The 17,690-nt window shown below is 40.7% G+C and overlaps 1 protein-coding gene across 1 annotated transcript in view; it reads left to right on the forward strand.

Moving 5' to 3' along the window:
• LOC126470414 (autophagy protein 5) overlaps positions 1-17,690 on the forward strand; it is a 120,631-nt gene that overhangs the window by 72,206 nt on the left and 30,735 nt on the right. The window contains exons 3-5 of the mRNA XM_050098268.1: positions 11,118-11,234; positions 11,327-11,451; positions 12,691-12,888. Of these exons, the coding sequence (XP_049954225.1) occupies positions 11,118-11,234; positions 11,327-11,451; positions 12,691-12,888 (440 nt within the window). The remainder of the gene's footprint in view (positions 1-11,117; positions 11,235-11,326; positions 11,452-12,690; positions 12,889-17,690) is intronic.

Consider the following 17,690-nt stretch of genomic DNA (forward strand, 5'->3'; position numbering starts at 1 on the left):
TGAACATCCTCATTATTGAAAAGTCTGTGGTCAGTGTAGATTGCCTTCCTTCCTGGTCAGCATCAACTCTTGGCTGTGTGGCCTTGGTCAAATTGTTGGTATCATTTCACTTCAGCTGGATGCAACATTGCATTTTCCCCTTATACTGCTTGAATTTCATGATGAATCTGTGTACAGTTACCCACAGAAATCGTACTGTCCTCCATACCTCAACTTTGGAGTAAATTTCCAGTTGCCGCGCCATTTTGCTCCCACTCTGTGATATAACTGTTCACTTTAATGCAGCAGAAATCTCTCTGTAGTCAACCCAAACTCTCTTGGCTGACATTGCGCCACTCTTATTAGCCCAGTCGACAAAGACCAAAGAAGGGTTGTGTAGGGGAAAAGTTCCTGTAGCCACCAATTTTTGTACAGGAGTAGGAGGGGACCCATGGACAACATACTAAAATGCTGACTGGTGGTCTGTGCGCATCGGTATAGGAGGTGTATGAAGGTTACCTTCTGTGTTTTTCCTGAATAATTCAAAAACTGCAGCTTCAAGGAAAAATGTTTCCTGATACAGAATTAAACTCCATTAAATTTCTTACAAAAAAGGTTCTATTCGTTTTTCTGTGGGATAGATAGTTTCTGCTTTGCAGGGGATTGAAAAATGACATGATTAGTGTGTTACTGGTATAAAATTTATGGTCAATTGTAAATGAAGTGGGTTCATGAGTAGTGGATTGCAGTGTGAGACTTGTTCGAAATATTTTCACTGGGGGGGAATGCAGTGGGGAAGCCAGTGGGCATTCTGGTGAGATCCTCTCCTGAAACTGCAGGTTATGTAGCAAGAGTAAGTCGATAGAGGAGCAGGAGCGTAAGATCTGTGCCCTTCAGGTGTAGTTGAAAAACGCACAGGAGGAGCTAGATCGGATGAGGAGGGAAAAGGGGGTTGGGGAATGGGAGCTGGCTATTGGCAAGAGATCTGCTAGGAGAAGGAGATTTTTAGATAGTTTTACTATTGGTGTTTGTAATAGATTTGACCAACTGTCAGAGTCTAGTGGAGAGGAATCTCTAGTAGCTGTAGATGTAGGAAGTATGCAGCAGACCTCAGCAGTTACGGTGGCTAGGACAGTTGCAAAGTCTAAGAGAAAGAAGGAGGTTCTGCTGTTAGGTAGTTCTCATGGTAGAGGTGTAGGCCAGCAGTTGCAGGAAGTTTTGGGGAGTGAGTACCAGGTCACCAGTATTGTGAAGCCTAATGCATGATTGGCTCAGGTGACTTTTAACATAGGGGGGTTATGTAGGGATTTTACAAAAGAGGATCAGGTAGTGATTGTGGGTGAGGCTGGTAATAGTATTGATAGGGATGGGGAATATGACATAGATGGTGACCTGGAAAAGATAGCCACTCAGACTGGCAACACGAATGTGCATTTCGTGGAACTGTTTCAGCGTCACGATCGGCCTCATCTTAATACAGCCGTCAGGCGTAATAACATGAGACTTGGGGGTGCACTAATGACAGAAGGCATGAGTCACATTTCAGTGGTGTCGATGGAGTCTATCAGCAGGACGGGTTTCACTAGACATGGCCTGCACCTCAACAGGTATGGAAAGGGGAGATTGGCAAAGCTTATAGGTGACAGCATAGGTGGGGGTGGTGGGATCACTCATGGGAAAATTCCGGTAGTTGTGGGTGTTAGAGCTGTACCTTTTTTAGATCGAAGTCAGCTGACAGGTATTCCTGCTTAAGGGAAGTATCTCTAACAAAGAAACCACTTTCGACAAAGCTTAGGTATCCGATTAATGAGGGAATTAGTATATTTCATCAAAACATACAAGGCATTAGAGATAAAGTTAGTGAACTACTTATAGATGTTGACTCTGAAATTATTGGTATATCTGAACACTTCTTAAATAAGGAGATAATTCAGAGGCTTCCTTTACCAGGATACAGGTTGGCTGGCAGCTTTTCTAGGAGCTCTTTGCGGTGTGGGGGAGTAGCCATGTATGTGAAAAACGGTATCCCATTTGAGTCAATTGATGTTTCAAAGTACTGCACTGAAAAGGTGTTTGAATGTTGTGCAGGTGTGGTTAAATTTAGTGGAGCTAAACTTCTTACTGTTGTTATTTATAGATCCCCAGACTCCGATTTCACAACATTTTTGCTAAAGCTAGAGGAGGTCCTTGGTTCACTTTATAGGAAATACAAAAAGTTAGTTATATTTTGTGACTTCAGTATAAATTGTATAAGTGATTGTGCAAGGAAAAGGATGCTGGTAGACCTCCTTAATTCATATAATCTTATGCAAACCATATTCTTTCCAACGAGAGTGCAAGGGAACAGTAGAACAACCATAGACAATATTTTTGTTCATTCGTCATTACTAGAAGGGCATTCTGTTAGCAAAATGATGAATGGCCTTTCAGATCATGATGCACAAATTTTAAGTCTAAAAGATTTTTGTGCTGCAACACAGGTTAAATATAGTTACCAACTTTTTAGGAAAGCTGATCCAGTTGCTGTAGAGACTTTTGTATACCTTATCAAGGAACAAGAGTGGCAAGATGTTTATAGTGCTGATACAGTAGACGATAAATATAATGCTTTCCTCAAGACTTTTCTCGTGTTCTTTGAAAGTTGTTTTCCGTTACCACATTCAAAACAGGGTACTAGCACAAACAGGCAGCCTGGGTGGCTGACTAAAGGTATAAGAATATCGTGTAGAACAAAGTGGCAATTATATCAAAACATTAGAAACAATCACAATCTAATTGCAGCAGCCCATTACAAACAGTATTGTAAGGTGCTTAAAATGTTATTAGGAAGGCAAAAAGTATGTGGTATGCAGATAGAATAGCTAAGTCTCAGGATAAAATTAAAACCATATGGTCAGTCGTAAAGGAAGTGGCTGGTCTGCAGAGACAGGTCGAGGATATAGAATCAGTGCGTAGTGGGAATGTCCGTGTTACTGATAAGTCGCATATATGTACAGTATTTAATAATCTCTTTCTGAATATAGCAGGTGAAGTAAATAGAAACCTAGTCCCAACAGGGAATCATATAGCGCTCATAGAAAAAAGTGTTCCGAGACTTTTACCTGAAATGCTCCTCCATGATACAGACAAGAGGGGGACTGACTTAATTATTAAATCACTAAAGACCAAGAACTCTCATGGATATGACGGGGTATCTAGCAGAATACTGAAGTATTGTTCCATGTATGTTAGCCCAGTACTTAGCCACATCTGTAACTTTTCCTTTAGGAGTGGTCGGTTTCCTGACCGATTAAAGTACTCGGTAGTGAAGCCACTTTGTAAAAAGGGAGACAGGGATAATGTTGATAATTATAGACCTATTTCTATGCCATCGGTGTTTGCTAAAGTTATCGAGAGGGTTGTATATACAAGGTTACTGCAGCATTTAAATTCACATAATTTGCTGTCAAATGTACAGTTTGGTTTTAGAAATGGCTTAACAACTGAAAATGCTATAGTCTCTTTTCTCTGTGAGGTTTTGGATGGATTAAATAAAAGGTTGTGAATGTTAGTGATTTAACAAAGGCTTTTGACTGTTTTGACCACAAAATATTACTGCAGAAGTTGGAACATTATGGAGTAAGGGGAGTAGCTTACAATTGGTTCGCCTCTTACTTTAAGAACAGAAAGCAGAAGGTAATTCTCCGCAATATTGAGAGTGGTAATGATGTTCAGTCCCATTACAGGTGATTCAAAAATATTTCTGTTTGCTGATGACACCAGCTTGGTAGTGAAGGATCTTGTGTGTAATATTGAAACATTATCAAATTATGTAGTTCATGAAATAAGTTCGTGGCTTGTGGAAAATAATTTGATGCTAAATCACAGTAAGACTCAGTTTTTACAGTTTCTAACTCACAATTCAACAAGAACTGATATTTTAATCAGACAGAATGGGCATGTTATAAGTGAGACGGAACAGTTCAAGTTCCTAGGCGTACGGATAGATAGTAAGCTGTTGTGGAAAGCCCATGTTCAGGATTTTGTTCAGAAACTAAATGCCGCTTTATTTACCATTAGAACAGTATCTGAAATAAGTGACATTTCAACATGAAAAGTAGTCTACTTCGCATATTTTCATATGCTTATGTCATATGGTATTATTTTTTGGGGTAATTCTTCTGATTCAAAAAGGGTATTTTTGACTCAAAAACGGGCTGTTCGAGCTATGTGTGGTGTAAGTTCGAGAACCTCTTGTCGACCCCTATTCAATAGTCTGGGAATTCTGACATTGCCCTCACAGTATATATTTTCTTTAATGTCGTTTGCTGTTAGCAATATTAGCTTATTCCCAAGAGTTAGCAGCTTTCACTCAGTTAATACTAGGCAGAAATCAAATCTGCATGTGGAATGCACTTCCTTGACTCTTGTGCAGAAAGGAGTGCAGTATTCTGCTGCATCCATTTTCAATAAGCTACCACAAGAACTCAAAAATCTTAGCAGTAGCCCAAACGCTTTTAAGTCTAAACTGAAGAGTTTCCTCATGGCTCACTCCTTCTATTCTGCCGAGGAGCTCCTGGAAGAGCTAAAAAATTAAGCAAATTCCAGTGTTACATTCTTGATTTTCTTTATTTAAACTAACGACGTGTCACCTGAATATGTTTCTTATATTTCATTTTATCTGTTTCTACAATCGTGTTGTAATTTCATGTATTGACTCGTTCCATGACCATGGAGACTTTTCCTTAATGTGGTCCCATGGAACAATAAATAAATAAATAAAAATAAAAAGAACAAATATTAAATGTGTGTACCACATCTAAATGCAGTAAGGTATAAATTGTGTTATGTGGGTGGAGGGAGGTGCATGAGGGAAGGCAGGTGACCAGGCTGTGATCAAGGTTTGCAAGTTGAAGAGTGAGCAGGCGAGTCCCCAGTCGACCCCACCACATCAAAAGAAGCAACTACAGTGTGTTTTATAAACGGATACCAACTTTTCTGTTGCTTCCCTTATAAATCACTGGTGACCCAATCCACAGAAATGTCTGGGGTTTTTTATCTTCCACAAAGTGCATTAACTGGAATAGAGGTATGAGTTACTGATAATACTTATACATATGGACAGATTCTATGAAAATCTCTGCACACTGTTCTACACTGCTAGAGGGGAAATTGATTCTTAGCCATCCTGTAGAGCGGGTGTGGTATTCTTCTGGGAAAGGTGACTTCCCCCACCATAATGACAGCTTGCATTTCAGTTTACAGAGAGACAGAACCTTCCCAGCATTTCCTGTCCAGTTCTCATATGTGGGTAGAAGAAACTTCACTGAGCTGGTGTTTATATACTAGTCATTTTGAGTTCATTAACTGAATACTTAATTGCTGCTGTTAAGTGAGTTTTTGTGTAAAATAAGTTTCTGTAAACAGTGGCTGAGAAGTAATTAGTTAGTAAGTGTATTGATGTCAGTAACCTATGTAGTGCTGGTGGGGAAGGGATTGGATTGGTAAGTGTGGTGTTGTAGTCAGTTGATAGCGGATTAATTAATGATAAGAAAGTTTCTTCACTTCTCTCACCAGTAACTGTTACTGGGAGACTGCATAAATCTCTTCCATTCAGGGATTGCTGGCACTTGGAGAGTGGGCTGCACTGAGTGGAGCCAGTTACCACACATCCCCACCACATCTAGTAAGGTGAATGTGAATATGACTAATGGAATGGGACTGATGATGTTCAGTCTAGAATACTAATCTGGTGTAACGCATTACTGACCTGTGTTGAAATATCTGAAGTTCTGTAACACATAAGTGCCCTACTTGTGTTGCAGAGGGAGCCAATTCAAGCCTGTTGGCATCTTCATAAGTTGTGAGAGCTGTGGCTAGGGTGATGCATTTGGTACACCTCATACTGAGAAAAGTATTGCTGCCAGTAATAGTGGCACAGTAAAACTGACTTTGTCCAAAACATACTGACAGCGTGTTATACTTGAGGCAGGCTCGTCAACATAGTAGAGTTGACAGCTACAGCTGATGAGCCTTATTATATAATAGCTCACTTAACAACTGCAAATAACTACCAACTTAAAAACTGAATATAACTCCACTATATAGACAAGAGCTCAGTGAGGTTCTTTTGTCTACTCCCATAAGATAATTGGACAGGAAATGTTGGGAAAATATAGTATCTGTAAACTGAAAGTGATGGGTGAAGTTGCCTCTTCCAGAATGCTATAACTGCCCAATAGGGTCAGTGTAGACTAGTGTGCTGAGATTTATATAGATTCTATCGATATACATTTCTTCCATTAGTATTATTAGTTATTCACATCTGCATTCCACATCATGTTAGCACACATTGTGGAAAATAAACACCCCCTGGTCACATCTGTAAACTGTATTGCCAGTGATTTGTAAGATAAGATGCCCAAGGGTCAGTACAACTTTGTGAAATACCGTGTAGTTGCTTATTGTGATGTAGAATCATAGAGAGAATGGGGAATAACCTGCTCGCTCTTCAGTTTGCAATTTTATGAAGGAGGAAAATGCATGACCACTCTATCATGACCTGCCTTCCCTCACATGACCACCCAACACCCCCATCCCGATCCTGATACACCTCTGTAACACAATTTATGCCTTCATATGCACTTAGATGTGATACACACATTTAATATTTGTTCTTAACCCACTTCATAGAAAACTGAACATTAATTTTATACCATTGAAAGACTACTTTTAATAATTTGCAGTTTATTTTCATCACCTGCAATGTGGAAACCATTGATCCTAGAGAAAAAATGAAATAGTCTTTTTGCAGTTAATTGAATCTAGTTTTATTTTGTATTGGGTAACATTTTCACTAGAAGACACAGGTTTTGAGCTATTCAAGGAAAACTTAAAAAAAGTGACCTTTACACCCCCCCTCCCATTCCCCGCACCCCCACCACAATGCCCACTCCCCACTGGTCAGAAATTTTAGTATGTTGTACATGGCACACCCTCCTACCACTGTACAAACATTTGTGATCACACGACTCTTTGCTAATTTTCATTTGTTGACTGGACTATATTGCACAATAGTCTTAGCATAGAACTTGGGATTAACTGTTTTAAGTTCCTCCATAGAATACATCTGCCTGCCAGATAACAGAGCATATTAGAATTCAGGTGGATAAAGTGACCAAAATTCTGCGAAGAAGACATTTGCATTTTTATACTGTCACAATATTTTCTCCAAAACATTTTCATAGCTGTTGAATATGGTGGCATGCATTTAGCAGATGCTGTTGTTGTTGTTGTTGTTGTTGTTGTTGTTGTTGTGGTTGTGGTGTGGTGTGTTGTGGTGTGGTCTTCAGTCCAGAGACTGGTTTGATGCAGCTCTCCAAGCTACTCTATCTGTGCAAGCTTCTTCATCTTCAAGCACCTACTGCAACCTACATCCTTCTGAATCTGCTTAGTGTATTCATCTCTTGGTCTCCCTCTATGATATTTACCCTCCATGCTGCCCTCCAATACTAAATGGGTGATCCCTTGATGCCTCAGAACATGTCCTACCAACCAATCCCTTCTTCTAATAAAGTTGTGCAACAAATTTCCCTTCTCCCCAATTCTATTCAGTACCTCCTCATTAGTTATGTGATCTACCCATCTAATCTTCAGCATTCTTCTGTAGCACCACATTTTGAAAGCGTCTATTCTCTTCTTTTGTAAACTGTTTAGCATCCATATTTCACTTCCATACTTGGCTACACTCCATACAAATAGTTTCAGGAAAGACTTCCTGACACTTAAATCTATACTTGATGTTAACAAATTTCTCTTCTTTAGAAACACTTCCCTTGCGATTGCCAGTCTATATTTTATATCCTCCCTACTTCGAACATCATCAGTAATTTTGCTCCCCAAATAGCAAAACTCATCCACTACTTTAAGCATCTCATTTCCTAATCTAATTCTCTCAGCATCGCCTGATTTAATTAGACTACATTCCATTATCCTTGTTTTCCTTTTGTTGATGTTCATCATAAATCCTCCTTTCAAGACACTGTCCATTCTGTTCAACTGCTCTTCCAGGTCGTTTGCTGTCCATAACAGAATTACAATGTCATTGGCAAACCTCAAAGTTCTTATCCATGGATATTAATTCCTACTCCAAATTTTTCTTTTGTTTCCTTTACTGCTTGCTCAATATATAGATTTAATAACATCGGGGATAGGCTACAACCCTATCTCACTCCTTTCCCAACCACTGCTTCCCTTTTATCACCTCGACTCTTATAACTGCCATCTGGTTTCTGTACAAATTGTAAATAGCCTTTCACTCCCTGTGTTTGACCCCTTCCACCTTCAGAATTTGAAAGAGACAGTTCCAGTCAACATTATCAACGGCTACAAATGCTAGAAAAGTAAGTTTAAGTTTACCTGTCCTTAATCTACCTTCTAAGATAAGTCGTAGGGTCAGTATTGCCTCACATGTTCCAAAATTTCTACAGAATGCAAACTGATCTTCCCTGAGGTCAGCGTCTACCAGTTTTTCCACGTGTCTGTAAAGAATTCGTGTTAGTATTTTGCATCTGTGACTTATTCAACTGATAGTTCAGTAATTTTCACACCTGTCAACACCTGCTTTATTTGGGATTCTTCTTGAAGTAGGGCATTTTGTGTGTCTCATACATCTTGCTCACAGATGGTAGAGTTTTGTCAGGACTGGCTCTCCCAAGGCTGTCACTAGTGGTACTGGAATGTTGTCTACTCTGGGGGCCTTATTTCGACTTAGGTCTTTCAGTGCTCTGTCAAACTCTCCACACAGTATCATATCTCCCATTTCATCTTCAGCTATGACCTCTTCCATTTCAGTAATATTGTCCTCGAGTACATCGCCATTGTATAGACCCTCTGTATACTCCTTCCACATTTCTCCTTTCCCATCTTTGCTTAGAACTGGTTTTCCATATGACCTCTTGATATTCATACAAGTGCTTATCTTTTCTCCAAAGGTCTCTTTGATTTTCGTGTAGTCAGTATATATCTTACCCCTAGTGATATATGCCTCTACATCCTTACATTTGTCCTCTACTCATTCCTGCTTAGCCATTTTGCACTTTCTGTCGATCTCATTTTTGAGATGTTTGTATTCCTTTTTGCCTGCTTCATTTACTGCATTTTTATATTTTCTCCTTTCATCAATTAAATTCAATATCTCTTCTGTTATCCAAGAATTTCTACACGCCATCGTATTTTTACCTACTTGATCCTCTGCTGCCTTCACTATTTCATCTCTCAAAGCTACCCATTCTTCTTCTATTTTATTTCTTTCCCCTGTTCTTGTCAATCGTTCCCTAATGCTCTATCTGAAACTGTCTACAACCTCTGGTTCTTTCAGTTTATCCAGTTCTCATCTCCTTAAAAATTCCCCCTTTTTTGCTGTTTCTTCAGTTTTAATCTACAGTTCATAACAAATAGACTGTGGTCAGAGTACACATCTCCCTCTGGAAATGTCTTACAATTTAAAACCTGGTTCCTTAATCTCTGTCTTACCATTATATAATCTATCTGGAACCTTCCAGTGTCTCCAGGTCTCTTCCATGAATACAACCTTCCTTCATGATTCTTGAACCAAGTGTTAGCTATGATTAAGTTATGCTCTGTGCAAAATTCTACCAGGTGGCTTCCTCTTTCATTCCTTACCCCCATTCCATATTCACCTACTACTTTTCCTTCTCTTCCTTTTCCTACTATTGAATTCCAGTCATCCATGACTATTAAATTTTCGTCTCGCTTCACTATCTGAGTAATTTCTTTTATCTCATCATATATTTCACTAATCTCTTCGTCATCTGCAGAGCTAGTTAGCATATAAACTTGTACTACTGTGGTAGCCGTGGGCTTCGTGTCTATCTTTGCTGCAATAATGCGTTCATTATGCTGTTTGTAGTAGCGTACCTGCGCTCCTTTTTTTTTTTAATTTTTTTATTCATTATTAAACATACCCCTGCAGTGCCCCTATTTGATTTTGTATTTATAATCCTGTATTCAACTGACCAGAAGTTGTGTTCCTCCTGCCACCAAACTTCACTAATTCCCACTGTAACTAACTGTAACCTATCTATTTCCCATTTTATATTTGCTAACCTGCCTGCCCGATAAAGCGCTCTGACATTCCACGCTCTGATACGTAGAACATGAGTTTTCTTTCTCCTGATAACAACGTCGTCCTGGGTAGTCTCCGCCCGGAGATCCAAATGGGGGCTATTTTACCTCCGGAATATTTTACCCAAGAGGACACCATCATCATTTAACCATACAGTAAAGCTGCATGCCCTCAGGAAATATTACGTCTGTAGTTTCCCCTTGCTTTCAGCCGTTTGCCGTACCAACACAGCAAGGGCCCACACATTAGTCTGGCCTCTCAACAGACAGCCCTCCATTGTGGTTGCACCTACGGTATGGCTCTGTATCGCTGAGGCACGCAAGCCTCCCCACCAACGGCAAGGTCCATGGTCCATGGTTCGTCAGCATTAAAACAATCTATTCTGAAGATAAACGTTATCACTCAGACATCAAGTTCTGAAAGCTAAACACCTACTCTTGTACATGCAGCTGTAGGTTTTCATCCCAAATAAACATGAAAGTATGTCAAGAATACTGAGTAGTTCACTTATTTCCCAGTAGGCAGATAAGATAAGGCAAAGGATATTACATCAAATAACAATATGCCCCTTCATTCTCCAAAAGCAAATAATGTGATTTAGAGCAGGGACAAGAGTATTAGAAATAAGAATCTAGCAATCTGTGCAGTTCTACTGTAAAAATAAATATGAAGTGTAAACTAGATTGAATCACAAAAATCCATGTCAGTATTTTTAGGCCAGACAGATACAGAATGGCAACGACAAGTTGAGGAGCTTTATATCTCAGACTGTACAGCCTAAGATGTAAAATTTATGTTGGTTTGGAGTTTTAAAACTTATGAATAATGATTTGGAGTTTTCTCTTCTACAGTTTTTAAATACCAGTTTGCCATTGTAAGTTGAATATTGATTACATTTGTTTCTACTTTCTGTAATATCACTTGCAAGTCAAAAAGGATTTTAATATCAGCCTATTGTAAAGCAGCATGCATTTTTGCCATTTGCCCCTTCTGATAATTTTTTTCTTTCCAGGCATTATCCAATTGGTGTCCTTTATGATTTGTACGCATCTGAAAGTAACTTACCTTGGAATATAACTGTACATTTTGAAAAATTTCCTGAAACAGAATTACTTCACTGCCCTGGTAGGTAAGTCCATGTTATTGTTTTAGTTACATAAATAATTAGTGTCATATTTGTCATTAAACTAGTCAAACTATGAACAATATGTTGTCTTTTAGAGAAGCTGTGGAATCACACTTCATGGCCTGTGTGAAAGAGGCGGATGTTCTAAAACACAGAAGTCAAGTTGTATCAAACATGCAAAAGAAGGACCATATGCAGTTGTGGCTTGGCCTGCAGAATGGTGAGTGATACATATATCTCATTACAATAATGAAATTCCTCTCAATAAATTGAAATAATGATGTTTATTTGCTTTGTTGTGTATGTAATGTTGACATCAATCTACAGATGAAACACTTAAAGATAAGTAATTTAAAATTGAGCTGTTCTCGTGCTATTTCATGTGGGGTATAATCTCCTGTTTCATTAATGAAGTACTTATGTATTTATTTATTTATTTATTTAATTTTAGAGGTGCTAAGTGTGCTTTACTACAAATGTCTTCTCCAGCATTCATCATCATATTTCACTTTTGTATCAGCTTTCATTTATTTTTGTTGAGGTGCATCATTGAAACACTTTGTAGTCATGCTCTCCTAGAACAAAAAGGGTAATAAAACAGAAACAGTGTTCATGCTTGGAAAGACTTACCCCATGAGCTCGGGGTTTTTGTTGGACCTTCAGCCATCACCTGCCTCTTTGCTATCACTGTTTTAGGAGAAGTGGATAGTTACTAGTTCTGAGAGTCCCTAGATTTTGTTGTGGTTGTTGAACAAGAAAAAGGTATGAATATTCACTTTTAGCACGAGAATTGACAACTTCCATGAATATTGGGATGGGTAAGCACGAGGTGGCTGGGAGCAAAGTGGCATTGAGTTATGTGAATTGCAGGACATTGTTTGTCTGTGGTCATACTAATTTTATTTGTTCCTTGAAATCAAGGACCATTCTTTGGCATATGTGGTCACAACAACTAGCTGTACTCGAGGGATATCAGAACAGCTTTCTATCTGTAGTATCATTTCTGGTGTGTCCTGGGGATATCTGGTCTGGATCTGAGTGAAGAGCCTAAACCAGCAGCTTCATTGGTTCTGTAACATTGTTAGTTACAAATTTCTCAACTTACACTGTACTGTGGAGGCTTTTAAGGCTACCCTGGGTTTTTTAAATCCAGAATGCACTTAGTTATTTTTAATGATGGCTGAAATTCCTAAAATCACAAGTGAGAGCTAAGCTTAAGAAATTGAAACATATAGTTGATGTGGGAATTTGGAACATAAAAGCATGTCATAGATGAATTTCTGTGAAGTATATTATTAACAAATGTTGAAGATCAATCAGTTTAGTAGTGGTTAATAGTAAGTGTAGGTTTTTTGGTTGTTAAAAGAATTAATACTTTACTTCCTTTTATTAGTTCCTCTTGTAATGTCAGAATTATCTTTTAAATGAGTATCTATATATGTATTTTTGTTATTTTCAGATAAGTTTGATCCATTTTGGGCAACCAATAGAAAACTCATGGAAGTTACTGGTGATGAGACATTTAAGTACATACCATTCCGCTGTTATAATAGTGAGGAGCCATTCCTGCAGAAACTGGTGAAACCTGTGACAGAAGAGGGGCAGCGCAAAACCCTTCAGCATTTGCTACAAGAAGTCTACCCAAATTTACCCAACGGTATGGGCATTCACTCTATGTAAACTAGAATTTTAATGTGATTATTCAGTTTCTCCCGGCGTATTTGTGATCAAAGAGTCCACGGGTATACCACCAGTTCATAGTGTGAAACAGGGGCAGTACTTCATAGTGCTTCTTCCCAAGCCATCCTGAGACTGTAGCCATAGTTTCGGTTGATAAGATGGTCCCTGGTGCGAATTTCGATGGCCTCTCCAACGATGCTGTCCCAGTATTTCAAAGTCGATGTTAAAGTCCTGGTATATTTGTATTCTATCACATGACTCTCAGATATATTGTCCTCTGTGACCACCAACTTACGATACATTAGTCAAGTGTGCTGCTGGTGTTCTCAGCATTGATCTTCAATTGTGGGCCTGTTCTCCGATATATGTCTTGCCACAATGGCACACAGTCTGATATAGAGCAGCCTCCTGCAACCTAGGTCATCTTCGATACTTGCCAATATTGCCCATGTTTTATTGGGCATGCAAAAGAATGTTTTTACTCAGTGCTTTTTCAGTATGTGTGCAATTTGTCTTGATAATGTGCCAGTATGTGATATTATAGACAGTGGCTACCTCTTCCTCCATGGCTTCTCCACAGGTTGGATGAAAGTTGGGTGGGCACGCCTTGGAGCTCAATTCATAAGAGCACCTGACATTTGCGGCATGTCTAATTGCTGAAATACTGTGTCCGTGGGACCCTATGAAATAGTAGAATTTTAATATTGGTGTGTTCTGTTTTCTTGGATTTTTTATAGTTAAGTTCTTGGTGATGTCTTTATATTTAAATGTAACATGCAGTTTTGGGTCTCTTACAACGTGTTATTAAAAGTGTGACTTGGTAAATGTACATACAGTAATCAGTGTTGAGTGTTGTTGTTTCTGAATTTGTACGAAAGAAAAAAAAATGTTTGTGAAATTAATTGTGACACTAATGATGTGTGTTTCCTAAACCACCACCTCTCAACTTAGACTGCAATAATTCTGAGAGTACCTTATCAGTCCCGATGGTCTTATTTCATTATTGTGTTTAAAATCAGTTTGGTATAAAAGTTGCTTAGTACATTTTTAGCAATTGATTGACTCAGAACTTAAGCATACCTGTGGCTCTTTGACTAGATCAGCCTCTATCTGGTAAACTTTGTGGGGACTGTATGTAACTAAATTAACTGTTTCTGAAGAAGAAAATGAAATAATGTAGAAGAAAATAGGGTAAAATTCGATCTGCTGGTATATGAATTAGAAGAGTCTTGAAAATTGCTATAACTCTGTACTTAATACACTCCTGGAAATGGAAAAAAGAACACATTGACACCGGTGTGTCAGACCCACCATACTTGCTCCGGACACTGAGAGAGGGCTGTACAAGCAATGATCACACGCACGGCACAGCGGACACACCAGGAACCGCGGTGTTGGCCGTCGAATGGCGCTAGCTGCGCAGCATTTGTGCACCGCCGCTGTCAGTGTCAGCCAGTTTGCCGTGGCATACGGAGCTCCATCGCAGTCTCTAACACTGGTAGCATGCCGCGACAGCGTGGACGTGAACCGTATGTGCAGTTGACGGACTTTGAGCGAGGGCGTATAGTGGGCATGCGGGAGGCCGGGTGGACGTACCGCCGAATTGCTCAACACTTGGGGCGTGAGGTCTCCACAGTACATCGATGTTGTCGCCAGTGGTCGGCGGAAGGTGCACGTGCCCGTCGACCTGGGACCGGACCGAAGCGACGCAAGGATGCACGCCAAGACCGTAGGATCCTACGCAGTGCCGTAGGGGACCGCACCACCACTTCCCGGCAAATTAGGGACACTGTTGCTCCTGGGGTATCGGCGAGGACCATTCGCAACCGTCTCCATGAAGCTGGGCTATGGTCCCGCACACCGTTAGGCCGTCTTCCGCTCACGCCCCAACATCGTGCAGCCCGCCTCCAGTGGTGTCGCGACAGGCGTGAATGGAGGGACGAATGGAGACGTGTCGTCTTCAGCGATGAGAGTCGCTTCTGCCTTGGTGCCAATGATGGTCGTATGCGTGTTTGGCGCCGTGCAGGTGAGCGCCACAATCAGGACTGCATACGACCGAGGCACACAGGGCCAACACCCGGCATCATGGTGTGGGGAGCGATCTCCTACACTGGCCGTACACCACTGGTGATCGTCGAGGGGACACTGAATATTGCACGGTACATCCAAACCGTCATCGAACCCATCGTTCTACCATTCCTAGACCGGCAAGGGAACTTACTGTTCCAACAGGACAATGCACGTCCGCATGTATCCCGTGCCACCCAACGTGCTCTAGAAGGTGTAAGTCAACTACCCTGGCCAGCAAGATCTCCAGATCTGTCCCCCATTGAGCATGTTTGGGACTGGATGAAGCGTCGTCTCACGCGGTCTGCACGTCCAGCACGAACGCTGGTCCAACTGAGGCGCCAGGTGGAAATGGCATGGCAAGCCGTTCCACAGGACTACATCCAGCATCTCTACGATCATCTCCATGGGAGAATAGCAGCCTGCATTGCTGCGAAAGGTGGATATACACTGTACTAGTGCTGACATTGTGCATGCTCTGTTGCCTGTGTCTATGTGCCTGTGGTTCTGTCAGTGTGATCATGTGATGTATCTGACCCCAGGAATGTGTCAATAAAGTTTCCCCTTCCTGGGACAATGAATTCACGGTGTTCTTATTTCAATTTCCAGGAGTGTACTTGGATACCTGCCATGGCAACAGGCCGCTGGCATTCTACATTTTGAATATTCTGCCACTGGCTTCTGCAGAGGCCGGCCACCACAGGCCACATGTGATGGGCAAAATGACGTGTGCACACAACACGGCATCCACTGCGCTTGCTGCCAGAGCCCCCCTCTTCATAAGTGCAGTGCTGCAGATGTTTGCACTCATATTGTGTTCATACATATTGTCAGCAACTGCTTGAAACAGTACTTGCTGCTTGAAACAGTACTCAGGTTGCCTATAAGTTTGTGTCTATGTTCTCAACTATTGTTTGCTTGTGACTGGAGAAATAATAAACTGTGGTTCATTGTGGCCATGTTGTTGGTGTTCTACGGTACATTACAGTTGGCGATGAGTGTGGCTTTCACTTGGTTGTTCTGTCGGTTCTTCTGGACATGGAGGTAGTGCTCCAATCTCTCATCATCCTATCCCCCTTGAGACGATGCGGCCGAAGACTGGGAGGCTTATGAGAAGCGGCTGCAGCAACACTTCCTCACTTCTGGTGTCACTGATGAAAACATGTGTAAGGTTTTATTCCTTTCTTGGATTTCTCCTTGGGCCTATTAGTTGCTGTACCCATTAGTACTGATCCAGGAACCCAGATCACTTTTGTTCGACATGTGCACGTTGTCAGACTATCATAATAAATGCAAGCATGTCTTTGCAGGCTGTGAAGAGTTCTGTCATTGTCATAAACAGCCCCACCAGTCATATCAGGCTAGGGTGACCTAACTCCATGGCCTCAATTGCAAAAATCAGTTGGCTAGCAACACTCATCATGGTTACATACTATGATCCGTGATGCCATCATTTGATTGGCTTTTGCGAGGAGGTCTATCAGTGTGCACTGCAGTATGAAATTCCATGTCTGGCCAAAGTATTAAATATCGTTCAACATTTTAGGTGCTGCTGGTGATGAGATTGAGACTTGGTGTCACATCATTGGGTGGCTTCTGTTCCTGGCTGTTGGCGTCAGTCAGTTGTCTGGGGAGGACTATGGAAGTGTGAGTGATGGACAAAGTACTCAGTCTGCAAGTAGACACAGATGAAGCCATGCTTTATTGAACTCGTGAACTGATGTGGATTTGTTATCTCCGGCATTGTCTCTGGGTACTCGACGTTTAGTGAGTTACAACAAGCAGCATATTCCAGTATTGAGGCAATTTACAGCTCCCACTATGTATAAATCTATGCTTCATTCCTTGACTGTTTTGGTAGCGGATGGTGCTGGTACTGCAAATTTGTTCAGTCTGGATGTTTACAATGCTTTTTGTTTTCCCATTTCAGATACGGTTCACTTTGTTCCTGACCAAGTCCCTTACCAGCAGTTTGATTCTTCATGTTCCGAGTTCTTGTCTCTCTCCTCAGATAAGTTATGTTGTGCCACTAATTTTACAGCCCACATTACCCTGAAACCTATGGTGCAGCCATATTTGTTCGTGCACACGCTATTCCAGTGGCTTTGTGTGATAAAGTGAAATCGGAATTGGGTCGAGTGAGAGGCCTACACCCTCTTGTGATTTTTAAAAAACCTACTGGTCTGCTTCACCTCTGCGGCAACTTCAGAGTTTTGGTTAATGCTCAATCTATCATTGGCCCCTACCTTCTATCTCGTATGGGTGAATTATTGACTAAACTCATAGGGGGCCAGTTTTTCTCCAAAACTGATTTATGTGAAGCCTATTTACAGTTTTGTTGGATGAGGATTGTAAACAGCTCCTTAGGATTAACATGTCCTTGGGGTTGTACAAATATTAGTGCCTTCCAACAATTTTTCAGTATTTTTTGGAACAATTGACAATGTCCTTTCTAGGGTGCGTAAACTACCTCAATGACATCATTGTGACGTGCACGTCCATGGAAGAGCATTTATGTAACTTACGCAACTTATTCATAGTCTTATGTACTGCAGGGTTGAAATGCAGCCATGTGTCGTGTATGTGGGTTCTGAAGTTTCTAAGGATGGTGTTAAACCTTTATGTCATCATGTCGCCATTTTCACAGTTCCACCTCGCCCTACAAATGTCAAAGAACTCAGTGATTTTAGGTAACATTGCTTACTGTAACAA

Source organism: Schistocerca serialis, chromosome 3 (assembly GCF_023864345.2).
Source record: "Schistocerca serialis cubense isolate TAMUIC-IGC-003099 chromosome 3, iqSchSeri2.2, whole genome shotgun sequence".
NCBI classification, from domain to species: Eukaryota; Metazoa; Arthropoda; class Insecta; order Orthoptera; family Acrididae; genus Schistocerca; species Schistocerca serialis.